The 14,013-nt window shown below is 51.7% G+C and overlaps 1 protein-coding gene across 4 annotated transcripts in view; it reads right to left on the bottom strand.

Annotated features, from left to right (window-relative positions):
* Positions 1–2,407: 2,407 nt before the first annotated feature.
* ANAPC5 (anaphase promoting complex subunit 5) overlaps positions 2,408–14,013 on the bottom strand; it is a 47,436-nt gene continuing 35,830 nt past the window's right edge. For 2 of the 4 annotated variants that reach the window (XM_002719740.5, XM_002719739.5), the window contains exons 16-17: positions 10,325–10,487; positions 9,466–9,881 (exon numbers count right to left, since the gene is read on the bottom strand). In XM_002719740.5, the coding sequence (XP_002719786.2) occupies positions 9,670–9,881; positions 10,325–10,487 (375 nt within the window). In that variant the 3' untranslated portion in view covers positions 9,466–9,669. Of the gene's footprint in view, positions 5,091–9,465; positions 9,882–10,324; positions 10,488–14,013 lie in introns of those variants that run through there. The other 2 variants (XM_008272198.4, XM_070066169.1) reach the window with 1 other exon arrangement.

Below are 14,013 nucleotides of genomic sequence, written 5' to 3'. Positions count from 1 at the left end.
TGCGCGGGGATTGGCCGCGGCCGCTGGGAGCCCGGGCGCGGCACCGCCCGCGCCCGCCACGCGCCGCTCCCTGCGCGCCCCCGCCGGCTCGGCCCCGCGCCGGGGCGGGGAGGGGAAGCGGGCGCCGGCGCGACGGGGCCGCGGCCAAGGCGCAGGGGCGGGCAGGGGAAGTGAGGCGCGGCCGCGGGCTCCGGGGCGGGTGCCGGAGCGCCGGAGGCCGCGCTGCGCTTTGCACCCGCCCGTCCCGCGGCTCTCGGCGCGCACCTGCCGGGTGCTCCTCCGCGGGCGGGCGGGCGGGCGGCGCTCGCTTTGTTTTAGCCAAACGCAGGGCGGCGCCTGAGTCTCAGAAAGTTCGCTGGGCTGGCTAAGTCCCGCCCCAGGTTTCGGGTCCCCCACCCGCGTTCGCGGCCGACCCGCTGCGCAGGGCCGGCCCCGGAGGCTGCGGAAGGAGTGCGCCTCCCACCCCCACCGCGCCTGGATGCGGCAGGCTGCCCGGAAGCCGCCCGAGTTCTGACTTTCGCAGGAGACCGCCCAGAAGCTTGGACAGGCTGGGTAGCGGTACCGCGAGGGGTGGGGCGGGGAGCCGGACCAGAGCGCACGAGTTGTCTGACGCGTGGCCCCGGGGGCGCCCGGAGACCTGTCCCGGGCGGACAGCGACCCCAGGCCGCTCTTCCCGGCCCTGCCGTGCAGCCCCTCGGGACTCGGGAGCTGGGGGAGGCCGCAGGGCCCCCAGCTTCGAAGGCTCCTCGCGCGCTGGGCGGATCCCCGGCCCGCTTCTGTGGATTCCGGGGAGATGCCCCCCCCCCCCACTTTCCGAGTCTGGGAGGCCCTCTGCGATGGCCGTCTGCAGAGGGAGACACAAAACCTGTTCCACTCCTCCAGTGGTCTGCTCCACCTCGTGGAAGGGGGTGCGTTACCGTTGTTTGTCCAACACCAGGAACTCGCAGAGCCCCGCGTGGAGGGAAGAGCAAGGTGCGGAGCACAGGGCGCTGCGCAATCTCTGGGCAGTTTTTTTTTTTTTTTTTTTTTTTTGATTTATTTATTTATTTGAAAAGCAGAGTTAGAGAGAGGCAGGCACACACATGCGCACCCGAGAGAATCTTCCACACATCGGTTCACTCCCCAAGTGGCTGCAATGGAGCCAGGAGCTTCATCCAGGTCGCGCACGTGGGTGCAGGGGTCCAGGCAGTTGGACCACCCCCGCTGTTTTTCCAGGCCATTAGCAGAGAGCTGGAGCAGCCTGCACCTGAACCAGCGCCCATGTGGGAGGCTGGCATGGCAGGCAGGGGCTTAACCCACTGCACCACAAAGCTGGGCCCCTGCTCGTGTGTGTTTTACAACCCTCTCGGAATGTGTTGCCCAGGACCCAAGCTTACATCCGAGTTGTTTAAAAAGTCAAAGGGAATGAGTGCACCCTGAATTCATGAGCAGGAAGCCGGGACAGAGACTCCGACAGGGGGCATAAGGAACACTAACGTTTTATTCCCTTTGCTTATAAATGAATGTAGAGCAAGTAACAGAAATGGTAATAACCAGTTTTTTTTTTTTTTTAATTTTTTGACAGGCAGAGTGGACAGTGAGAGAGAGAGACAGAGAGAAAGGTCTTCCTTTGCCGTTGGTTCACCCTCCAATGGCCGCCGCGGCCGGCGCACCGCGCTGATCCGGTGGCAGGAGCCAGGAGCCAGGTGCTTTTCCTGGTCTCCCATGGGGTGCAGGGCCCAAGCACCTGGGCCATCCTCCACTGCACTCCCAGGCCACAGCAGAGAGCTGGCCTGGAAGAGGGGCAACTGGGACAGAATCCGGCGCCCCAACCGGGACTAGAACCCGGTGTGCCGGCGCCGCTAGGCGGAGGATTAGCCTAGTGAGCCGTGGCGCCGGCCAATAACCAGTTTTAAATTACAGACTCATACTCATGTATTTCCTTTACATCTTCTCCCAAAAAATACATATTAGGGCCGACAGGGGCATTTGAGGCTATCGTAAATCTTAATGCAGAGGTCAGCAACTTTTTTCTGTATAGAGCCAGATAGCAAATATTATACAGGCTTCGCAAGCATACTCTTTCTTTTTCTAAGATTTACTTATTTAAAAGGTAGACAGAGATCTTCGATCAGCTGCTTCACTCTCAAAATGCCTGTCAACAGCAGAGACTAAGTCAGACCAAAGCCAAGAGCCCATAAAAAACCTGGGTCTCCCAAGTACTTGGCCCACCACCCGCTGCCTGCAAGGGTGCACATCAGCAGGATGCTGGAACTGGAAGCAGAGCCGGGACTCGAACCCAGGCACTCTGATACGGGGTGCAAGCATCCCAAGCAGCAACTTAACCAAGCGCTGTCCCAGGCCATCCCCTTTCTAAAGCAACTCCTCAACCCTGCCATTCCAACTGCCATAAATGAGTGAACGGGCATGGCAGTGTTTCAATAAAACTTTATTCTCAGACACTGAAAGTTGTTTCATTTAATTTCCACATGTCACAAAGTATTTTTGGTTTTTCAACCAAAAACTTTTTAAAACATGAAAGCCACTATTAGCTAGCAGGCCATGAAAAAAAAACCAGGTGATGTGCCAGATTTGGCCCGTAGGCAGCCCTGCTTTATTAAGGTGCCTTCTCCTATTTGTAGTAATGTATAATTCTGCATGTTTACATCATGTTACTAAAGTGCCTATGGCAGAACACTGCAGCTACACAGTCAGCAACTCAAGATATGCAATTAAAGGGCCAGGCGTGGTGGGCCCACATCCCGTGTCAGAGTGCTGGCTCAACTCCCGGCTCCTCTGGGAGGCAGCAGCTGGTGATCAAGTGCTTCGGTTCCTACCTGCTGGCTGTGGCCCGGCCCAGCCCTGGCTGTTATGGGCATTTGAAGATTGAACCTACAAATGGAAGCGCAATCTCTCTCTCTCTTCCTGTTACTCTGCCTTTAAAAACAAAAACAAAACAAAACAAAACAAAAAACCGCATCTATCTTTAAATGCCAGTTAAGTAACCCGAGAGTCACTTCTTTCTGGAAGTTTCCTGAATGCTGCTGTCAATCCCGGAGTCTGCTCTGGCACCTGCATACTCTCATCACTGTGGGTCAAAGTGCTAACTTTGGAGTCCAACACTCGGCTCAGATCCCAGTGTCACCAGGTAGCAGCTGTGGGCACAGCAGGTGACCTGATCTCTCCCACTTTGGTTTCACCAGCTGTCAGGGAGGGACAAGAGTTCTAGCTCCACGCGAGGCAGGGGGCTGCTTTCTCCTCACTTTCCTTTTAATCTTCTTTTTTTGAAAGGCAGAGAGATAGAGATCTTCCCTCTGCTGGTTCACTCCCAAAGTGCCTCTGCAACAGCAGAAGCTGGGCCAGGCCAAAGCCAGAAGCTCAGAACTCCATCAGGATCTCCCACATGGTGGCAGGGACCCTCACCTACTGCCTCCCAGGGAGGCAGGAAACTGGGCTGGAAGCAGAGTAACCAGGACTTGACCCAGGCACTTGAAAATGGGATTTGGGCACCCCAAGCAGCAAGTTAACACTGCACCATGCGCCCGCCCCTGAGGTGTAAAAGTACAATAATGTGTGTAAAATATTAGCTCAGATTTAGCACAGCAAGGTTAACAATATATACAATATATGACATACATTAATATTATAAAATTATGTAAGTTTAGTAATTATAAATTTATAGAATTATAAATCATATATTGTCATATATGGTATATTAATGTAATTAATAATCATAGTATAATTAGTAATATATATTAAAATATTTAGCACAGTGCTAATAACACCATCAATTTATGTGCGCTTTTAACATGAATCAACAAAGCAGGGCCAGCGCCGCAGCTCATAGGCTAATCCTCCGCCTTGCGGCGCCGGCACACCGGGTTCTAGTCCCGGTCGGGGCGCCGGATTCTGTCCCGGTTGCCCCTCTTCCAGGCCAGCCCTCTGCTGTGGCCAGGGAGTGCAGTGGAGGATGGCCCAAGTGCTTGGGTCCTGCACCCCATGGGAGACCAGGATAAGTCCCTGGCTCCTGCCATCGGATCAGCGTGGTGCGCCAGCCGCAGCACGCCGGCCGCGGCGGCCATTGGAGGGTGAGCCAACGGCAAAGGAAGACCTTTCTCTCTGTCTCTCTCTCTCTCACTGTCCACTCTGCCTGTCAAAAAACAAAAACAAAAACAAAAACAAACAAACAAACAAAAAAAAAACAAACAGGGAATACTACGCATGCCTGTCACTGACGCTGGGCCCCTTGTAGAAGAGGAGTCCGCCCACTCAAAAAAGTCACTTCCTTAGATAGGAACATGCGAATTAGCTTTGGTGTTTGCGTTTTCTCCTCCAAGAACATCACAAAACCCAACTTCAGGCAAGTAGATCTTGTTTTACCAAGGACATAAGTAAACAGATCCTCTGAGTCTTATCTTTTTTAAAAAAAGCATTTTTAGAAGATTATTATTTATTTAATTTGAAAGGCAGAGTGGCAGAGAGAGAGATCTTCTATCTGCTGGTTCACTCCCCAAATTGCCACAACACCCAGAGCTGGAACTGCAGGCAGAAGCCGGAGCCGGGAGCTTCATCCCAGTCTCCCACGTGGGCAGCAGGGGCTGAAGGACTTGGGCACCATCTGGGGCCTCCCAGCACACTAGGAGGGAACTGAATCAGAAGCAGAGCAGTGGAGACTCAAACCGGGGCTCAGACATGGGATGTCGACATCCCAAATAGCGGCTTAACCTGCCGCACCACAATGCCGGCCTCCTCTGAGTCTTGCATTTAAAGAAAACCTGAACAGACGGCGTCACCGTCTCCTGTACGGCTTCTCCCTCCCTTTCTGACGCGCGCAGCGTTACCCCACATTTGCTGCCACATTCCACCTCCCAGACCACGACTATCCAGACACACACAGCAGAATTAATCACATCCGTCTCCTTCATTCACCGGATTCTTTCCTGTTCAACAGGACAGCAGAAAAATGCTGACCAAAAAAAGGCCTCGAGAAGTTTCCCCTTCAACCAGCAGGGAGATTAATGGGTCCATTAGTCCCAACCATAAACAACATCATAAAAGGAGAGGTTGGTGGGGCACAGAGGAGGAAGCTCTTCATTTGTCTCAGGATACATCTGCCAAAAAGCAAAAATAAAACAGTTTAATCACCCCAAAACGTCGGGATAAAATGTGAAACTCCCAACAAGCAGGGCAGGAAGGCTCCGGGGAACGGGGGAGTCAAAGGCAGCCTGGTGACTAGAGCAGAGACCGCGGAGCTGCCGTGCCTCGGACTGAGCCCTACTCTGGTCCTCACCAGCACAGGCGCCGCATCAGGCCCGTCAGGCCTGGTTTGCTCACCGGCTGGACGGGGGTGTCAGTCACCTCGCAAGCATTGTGGGGGAGGGTCTGGCTCCCACTGGACGCTAGATGACAGGTAACCTGATCAGTTACGTGTTCAACAAACCAAAAGCATGAAGTACTCTTCCAAACTCTGGGTGCAGGCGGCTCCAGATTTAGTGGGTGAGAATCCCAGCTCCAAAACCCACTGGATGTGTCTAACCTTGGGCCTCACCCTCCTTGGGCCTCAGTTCTTCCATCTATTAAATGGAGTAAGTGCCACTGCCGACCTCTTAGGATTGTCGGGAAGACCCACCCTGTTCACAATATATGTGAAGGACTCACAACTGACGGGGCTCTCTGTAAATGTTCCCCGCATGCACCCCAGGGCCGGGAACAATTAACCCACAACCTGCAGGACAAACAGTTCTTACTGTGTGCCTGGTTTTCTCCTCTGAGATCATCCTCAAAGACTTTGGCATAGACCAAATGCCCATTGGCCAATAAGCTTCAACTCCCTCCTCACCTAACTTTCTCCATTTAACCGGTTCTCACACCACCCATAATTATACCAGCATATAATTACTGGCCCTCCTTCCCTCACCAAATCCTCCACCGGGAAAAGCCAGCTAGCTGTCAGACAGTTCTGAGTTCTGGGGTCCCTCTGATGTTTCCACTTCCCATGGCCCCCAGCCAGCAAACCCAAGTCACAGATGACAGGTGCCACGGACTCCCTCCATCTGGATTCAGGCTCTGCCTCTGTGCCAAGGGGACAAACTGCTGAGAGCAGTGATGGGCAAGCAGCTTCACAGGTGCCAACTGTGAAAAACAAAGCGGCTGCCTGCAGTGCAAGCATCCCATGTGGGCGCCAATTCGAGTCCTGGCTGCTCCTCTTCCAATCCAGCTCTGTGCTATGGCCTGGGAAAGCAGTGCAAGATGGCCCAAGTCCTGGGGCCCCTGCACCCACGTGGGAGACCCGGAGGAAGCTCCCAGCTCCTGGCTTCAGATCATCACAACTCCCACCTTTGTGGCCATCTGGGGAGTGAACCAGCGGATGGAAGACCTCGACCTCTCCCTCTCTGCAACTCTGCTTTTCAAATAAATAAATCTTAAAGAAATTATTTACTTATTTGAAAGGCAAAGTGAAAGAGAGGGAGAGAAAGACAGCTCTTCTACCCACTGCTTCAGTGCCCAAATGGCAGCAACAGCCAGGGCTCACTCAGGACAAAACCAGGAGCCTGGAACTCCATCTGGTCTCCCACATGGGTGGCCAGGACCCAAGTACTCGGGCCATCGCCTGCTGCCTTCCCTGGCACACAGCAGGCAGCCGGATTGGAAGTGGAGCAGCCAGGACTCGAACCAGCGCTCCCCATATGGAGTGCCAGCGTCACAAGCAGCAGCTAGCCTGCTCCTCCACAACGCTGACCCCAAAACCAACCAGTTAGGAAAAGATCTCTGTCTCTCAGTCTCTGTCACTCTGCTTTTCAAATAAATCTTAAATCCCTTGAGCGATAACGAGCTCCTATTCACTGGTTCACTCCAGAAAGGCTTGCAATGGCAGGGGCCAAGGCTGGGCCAGGATCTGAGCTGGGAGCTGGGAATTCAATCCAAGTCTCCCTGGGGGTGACAGAAACCCAACTGTTTGGAGCTGGCATTGCAGTGCGGCCGGCTAAGCCACCACTTGCGATGCTGCCATCCTGGATCAGTGCCAGTTCCAGCCCAGCTGCTCCCCTTCCAATCCAGCTTCCTGCTAATGTGCCTGGAAGCCAGAAAACTCCTCAAGAACTCGCACCCCTCCCACCCCCACAGAAGACCAGGATGAACTTCTGGCTGCTGATTTCCACCTGGCCCAGCCCTGGCTGTTGCAGCCATTTGGGGAGTGAACCGGAGGATGGAAGACTGCTCTCTGTCACCCTTCCTTTCAAATAAATAAACAAACAAACCAAGGAACCCAATACTTGAACCATTACCTCTACTTCCCAAGGGATGCATCTGTAGGAAGCTGGAACCAGGAACCAAACCCAGGCACTTCAGTGTGGGATACAGGGATCCGAACCACTGAACCGAACACCTGCTCCCTTACGTTATTTAACTTTACCATTTACAAATAGGACTCTTCAAAAGATTTATGGAAAATGTATACTATGAGAAAAACTACCCATGCATTTCAGAATGTTTTTGTACAAAAATAAACATCTTTTAACTCCATTTTCCACAAACTTTTTTTTTTTTTTTAGAGACAAATAATTCCCATCCACTGACTCAATCCCTAAATGCCCCCACAAAGGCAGAACTGGGTTGGGCCAAGGCTAAGGGCAAGAATGCAACCCAGGGGCCAGCTCCCACCTGGGCATCCATTCAATCCAGCTCCCTGCTAATGCATCTGGCAGAGCAGTGGAAGATGACCCAAGTGCTTGGGCCCCTCCTACCCATATGGGAGACCCAGAAGGAATTCCAGACTCCTGCCTTCAGCCCGGCCTAATCCCAGCTATTACGGTCATTCGGGAAGTGAACCAGCAGGCGGAAGATCTTTCTCTTCCTTTCTCTTTGTAACTCTGCCTTTCAAATGAATAAGTAAATCTGTTTTTTTCAACTTGCCAAACTTTTTAAAAAAGGTTTATTTTATTTGAAAGGCAGAATTACAGAAAGAGGCAGAGGCAGAGAGAGAGAGAGGTCTTCCATCCACTGGTTCACTCCCCAGATGGCTGCAATGGCTGGAGCTGAGCCGACCAGAAGCCAGGAGCCAGGAATTTCTTCTGGGTCTCCCACATGGGTGCAGGGGCCCAAGAACTCGGACTATCTTCTACTGCTTCCCCAGGCCATAGCAGAGAGCTGGATTGGAAGTGGAGCAGCTGGGACTCGAACTGGTGCCCATATGGGGATGCTGGCATTGCAGGCAGCAGCTTTACCCACTATGCCATACTGCCAGCCCCCAATAAATAAATCTTAAAAAAAAAAAAAAAAAAAAAAAAAGAAAGAAAGAAAGAAAGAAAAAGACTGCAACTCAGGTCTCCAATGTGGCTGCAGGAGCCCAATTATACAGGCCACCACCAATGCCTCCCAGGGTCTGCATTAGCAGGATACCAGAGCTGGGTATCAAGGTACTCTTTCATAAGGGGACATGGGTGTCTTAACTGCTAGGTTAGCCACCCCTTCACAGACTTTTTGAAGTACCCTTGTATAACCTATTAAAGGCATGTCAAGATTTTTTTAATGTCAACATAAGCAATTAGCATCACTGTCTCTACACGGAGTCACCTGATTCCAGAGCAGCCATCTTTGGCCGGCCACTGGAGGGCGCTGTTCCACACTGTTTCAGAGAGCTCTGGAGCGGAATTACTTCCCGCCGGCAGGTACAGAGTTAACAGAGAAAGAGCCCATGACAAAAGATAGACAATGGGGTCGGTTCCTAGTTGCTTTTAAGGGCTGTCAGTACAGCTGCTACACTGGACGTGAAACACAGCTATTCTGTGAATACTGGAAGATGAGAAATTCATGAATGAACAAAGCGTAGCTAGTTTCAGCCTAATCACAGGCTTGAAATACAGAAATTATATACACTGCGTATTTGGTGGGAGCATCTACACATCTCCGAGCTTTGGACTCTGCATTTTTTTTTTTTAAGATTTATTTATTTGAAAGTCTGAGTCAGAGAGGGAGTGACAAAGAGAGAGAAACAAAGATCTTCCAGCTGCTGGTTCGCTCCCCACATGCCCTCAACGGCAAGGGCTCGGCCAGGCAAAAGCCGGGGGTAAGGCCCCAACTACGTCAGCCGTCACTGCTGCCTCACAGTGTGTGCATCAGCAGGCAGAGCAGAGGAGCTGGATTCGAATCTAGGCCCTCAACATGGGCTGCAGGAAGCCCAAGCAGTGACGTGACTGCTGAGCCAAATGGCCACCTGTGAAATGTTTCTTGCCAATGGTCCCAAAACCATAAAAATCTTTCCTTTAATATCCTGCCAGGGACCGCTATGTTTTTCCCACACAACACAAGACTAGCTCAGCCCCTCAAAGTGGGGAAGCTTCAGAAGGAAATGCACATCTTGTAAAAACGGGCCCCATCAGCTCCTGGAAGCGCTCCTGGCAGCACGTGTGCTAAGCGCGTTCAGGTACTGACGGAGTGAGAGTCGCGGGCAGCTCTGCCCAGAGAACATAATCTGACACCTGGACTAACTTGTTAGCAAAAAAGCTGTTTATTAACAAAACGCGGGCATCCTCTGCGACCAAAAGGAAAGCAAAGGGGGACAGACAGCTGCGTGCTGCCGAGCAACAAGACAGACTGCCCAGAGGCACTTCACCGGCAAGGCAGACGGACTCACAAACCAGCTCCGTGCAAGGGCCCCAACAAGTCCGGAACCTCACGCTGCACGGAGGCCCGCTAGAGGTGGTTGATCAAGGGCACGCCGTGGGAGGGCAGCTCCTGATGCAGCTGCCGGAAGAGCATCGCGCACCGGTTCCTCTCCTGCGTCTTCCCCAGCATGTGGTAGAGCCTGGCCTGGAAGTAAAGGACGTCTCGGATGCGCTCTTTGCAGTCGACCTTTGCAAAGTAGTTCTTGGCTTCATTGAGGTTCTCGATGGCAGCCTCCAGAGCTGAGGGAGGTGGGGAAAACCACACACAGGTAAAGCAACACTTTGCGTCGTTCTCAAAACTTGACACCCAGTTTATTTGTTTAACATGTGCCAGACTCTTCTGAATTCTCCACTACTTGAGAGAGGAAAAAAGAAACCACTAAAATGAGGTTTTTGCAAAGGTCTTCAGTCCCAATTTGTAGCCCAGAACCTGCTTCCTGGGTTAAAATAGCCATTTGTTGACCCTCAAACACTCTGGCCAGGCATGGATGTGAAAATCCAGCTTCAACATACAGTTGTGAAATAAATACACCTTAACATAATGATGATGATGATGATGATAGCACATGCGTGTGAACACTCGGAACTTAACACTGTCCCAGCCTGATGCCTCTCCTCCTCTGGGCCCTGCACCTGCAGCTTTCTGGAGCTGTGCCAACAACACTCTCCGTGCAGCTTCCTACCTTCGGCTTTCTTCGGGGGATCACAGGAAGCTGCTGAAGCCACCTGGCACTTGGCCACGAGGAACATGGCGCGGCCTTTGTCCAGGATGGCCCCGTCCGCCAGGACGGGCTCGATGGCCATGTGCAGGAGGGTTAAGGCCTGTTCCGGGATTCCGAGGATGAGCTGAAAGAGAACCATGACACGTGCGGTGCACACCACATCCACACCCACTCCAGGAAGGGGTCCCCTCTGGCTGTTTCCACTTCATCTTCTCCCTGACATGCACTACGTTACAGCAGGCACCACACGCCTGGAAACAAACTACAGGATAAAGTGATTTCAGACCACGACAGACTGAGCAGGGAGTGGTAACTCACACTAAGGAAAGGTTTCTGTCTTTACGAAAAGATTCAGCACGGATCTCCTTAGGCTCGTGATTCTGAGGGGCTGAATTAGCTGTGTAAGAATCCCTGCCTGGTGCTGAGGCATAGCAGGTAAAGCTCCCGCCTGTGACGACAACATCCCATAGGGCCACCGGTTGGAGTCCTGGCTGCTCCACTTCTGATCCAGCTTCCTGCCAATGCACCTGGGAAAGCTTCGGAAGACGACAGCCAGAGTATCTGAGCCCTGGAAGTTCCTGGCTCCTGGCTTCCCGTTGGCCCAGCTACGGCCACTGCAGCCATTTGGCGAATGTGCCAGCAGACGGACAATCTGTCTTTCTCTCCTTCTCTCTGTAACTCTTTCAAATAAATCAATAAATCTTTTGTTAAAAAAAAAAAAAAAACTAAACATAAAAAACCCACATTACTTAAAAAAAAATCACTGGGAAAAGAACAACCATGAAGAAAACAGCCCCAAAGAATGACGTGGGGATTCAAGGGGTCCACTAGGAACAGCTGTGCAACAGGCAAGACAGCAGGGGTGGAAGAGCTAAGGGACAGTAAAGCTAAAACCGGCAGCCGTTCAGCCTAGCGGCGAAGATGCCAACCATGATGCCGACGTAGGGGCACTGCGGACCACGCTGCCACCCCACATTCAGGGTGCCCAGTTCCAGTCCCAGCTACTCCACTTTCAATCCAGCTTCCTGCTAATGTGCCTGGGAAGGCAGCAGAAGAGGGCCCAAGTGCTTGGCCCTGCCATTCATGTGGGAGACCAGGATGCAATCCCTGGCTCCTGAATCTGGCCTAGCCCGGACCAGGCCATTGCAGGCATCTGGGGAGTAAATCAGCAGGTAGCATCTGTCTCTGTTGCTCCCTCTCATACTCTGCCTTTCAAATAAATGAATTAACTAATAAATAAACAAACACTCCTCTTAAAAATGCTCCTGTATGATATTCGAATGCCTGGGTTTGATACCTGGTGCTGGCTCCTGACACTAGCTTCCAGCTAATGCAGACCCTGGGAGGTGGCAATGATGACTCAAGTAACTGGGTTCCTGCCACCCATGTGCCACCCCTGAATTCAGTTCTCAGTTCTCAGCCTTGGTTCTGGCCCAGATCCAGCCATTGCTGGCATTTGGAGAATGAACCAACAGACTGGAGAATTCTTAAATTAAAAAATAAAAATTTAAAGGTAGGAAATATAGGAAACAAACAGCAAATTAAAAGTCCTTCTTTATTAACAATAACCTTACAGGAGAGGGCCAGCAATGTGGCACAGTGAGTTAAACTATCGTCTGCCACACCAGCAATCCCATATGGGCGCTGGTTCGAGTCCTGGCTGCTCCACTTCCAATCCAGTTCCCTGCTAATGCACCTGAGAAAGCAGCAGAAGACGGCCTGAGTACTTGGGCCCCTGCACCCATGTGAGAGACTTAGATGGAATTCAAGGTTCCTTGTTTTGGTCTGGCCCAGACCTGGCAGGTATAGCCATTTGGGGAGTGAACTAGCAGATGAAGATATCTCTTCCTCTGACTCTCCCTCTCTCTGTAACTCTGCATTTCAATTAAATAAAATCAATCTTTAAAAACCAATAATAGGCCGGCGCCGCGGCTCACTAGGCTAATCCTCCGCCTAGCGGCGCCGGCACACCGGGTTCTAGTCCCGGTCGGGGCGCCGGATTCTGTCCCGGTTGCCCCTCTTCCAGGCCAGCCCTCTGCTGTGGCCAGGGAGTGCAGTGGAGGATGGCCCAGGTGCTTGGGCCCTGCACCCCATGGGAGACCAGGAAAAGCACCTGGCTCCTGGCTCCTGCCATCGGATCAGCGCGGTGCGCCGGCCGCAGCGCGCCGGCCGCGGCGGCCATTGGAGGGTGAACCAACGGCAAAGGAAGACCTTTCTCTCTGTTTCTCTCTCTCACTGTCCACTCTGCCTGTCAAAAATAAAAAATAAAAAAATAAATAAATAAATAAATAAAAAACCAATAATAGCTGAATAGGAGAGTTCAATGTCCTACTTTACAATAATGGATAGAAAAACTAGACAGAAGACCAGCAAGGAAACAGAAGAATTGAATGACACTACAAATGAACCAGGCCCAACAGATGAATACAAAGCATACAACCCCACAATATCAGAACATAAATTATTCTCAAGTGTACATGGAACGTTTTCCAGGATAGAGGAAAACATTAAGCCACAGAATAATACTCAATAAACTTGAAAAGAATGAAATCATATAAAGTATTTTTTCTGACCACACTGAATGAAAATAAAAATCAGTAACAAAAGGAAATTGGAAAATTCACAACATAGGGAAATCAAACAGCACACCCTTAAATAACCAATGTGTCAAACAAGAAATTACAAGGGAAATCAGAAAAGATGAATAAAAACACAACAACTTATGAAACTTATGGTAGAGGGAGGTATTTGGGACATGGCTTGGGATGCCTACATCCCACATCTGAGTGCCTGGGTTCAAGTCTCAGCTCTGCTTCGAATTCCACCTTCCTGCCAACGTGCGCCCTCAGAGGCAACAGGGGAAAGCCCAGGAGGTGGGTCTCTTCCACCCACACAGAAGCCCCAGGTGAAGCTGCAGGTGTACCACAACACAGGCCCCAAAGATATTTTTCAAATATTCCCAATAATTATAATGCGTAGACAGCTTAGAGAACCTCTGCTTTAGTTAATTAATTCCATGAGTAAGTAAAAAAATTCATTAAGTGGATAAAGCCACTGCCAGCAGCACCAGCATCCCATATGAGTGCTGGTTCAAGTTCTGGCTGCTCCGCTTCTGATCTAGCTCCCTGTTAACGTGCCAGGGAAGGCAGTGGAAGATGGACCAAGTGCTTGGGCCCCTGTACCCGTGTGGGAGACCCAGAAGAAGCCCCTGGCTCCTGGCTTAGGCATGGTCCAGCCTCACCATCGCAGCCATTTGGGGAGTGAACCAGCAGACGGAAGATTCTCTCTCTCTGCCTTTCAGTGATGCTTACTGAAAGCCCACAGTGCGGGTCCTACCAGGTTCCAGAGGCTAGAGCTGGGAACAGAGTCCCCTCCTTCACAGCCTTTACTCGGAGGAGCAAGAAAGCAAGTTTGATTTCCACAGACTTTGAATGAACACCTGACTTCCTCATTTCCTTATCCACAGTGCTGTGGATCAAGCATCACTGAGTGCAGGGGTCCTCACCGGAGGCGAGTGCCGCTACGAAACACACAGCTCCGAAAAGCTGAGGCCCCGGGAAGTGCCCGCCTGCCCTCAGCCTGGCCACTCCACGGCCTTTCCGGGAGTGTGAACCTGGAGCCGGCCTTTCCAGACTTCAGTTAACAGGGAA

Source organism: Oryctolagus cuniculus, chromosome 21 (genome assembly GCF_964237555.1).
Source record: "Oryctolagus cuniculus chromosome 21, mOryCun1.1, whole genome shotgun sequence".
NCBI classification, from domain to species: Eukaryota; Metazoa; Chordata; class Mammalia; order Lagomorpha; family Leporidae; genus Oryctolagus; species Oryctolagus cuniculus.
Note: the sequence above shows the minus strand (reverse complement) of the source record. Positions and strands in the feature narration are given on the sequence as shown.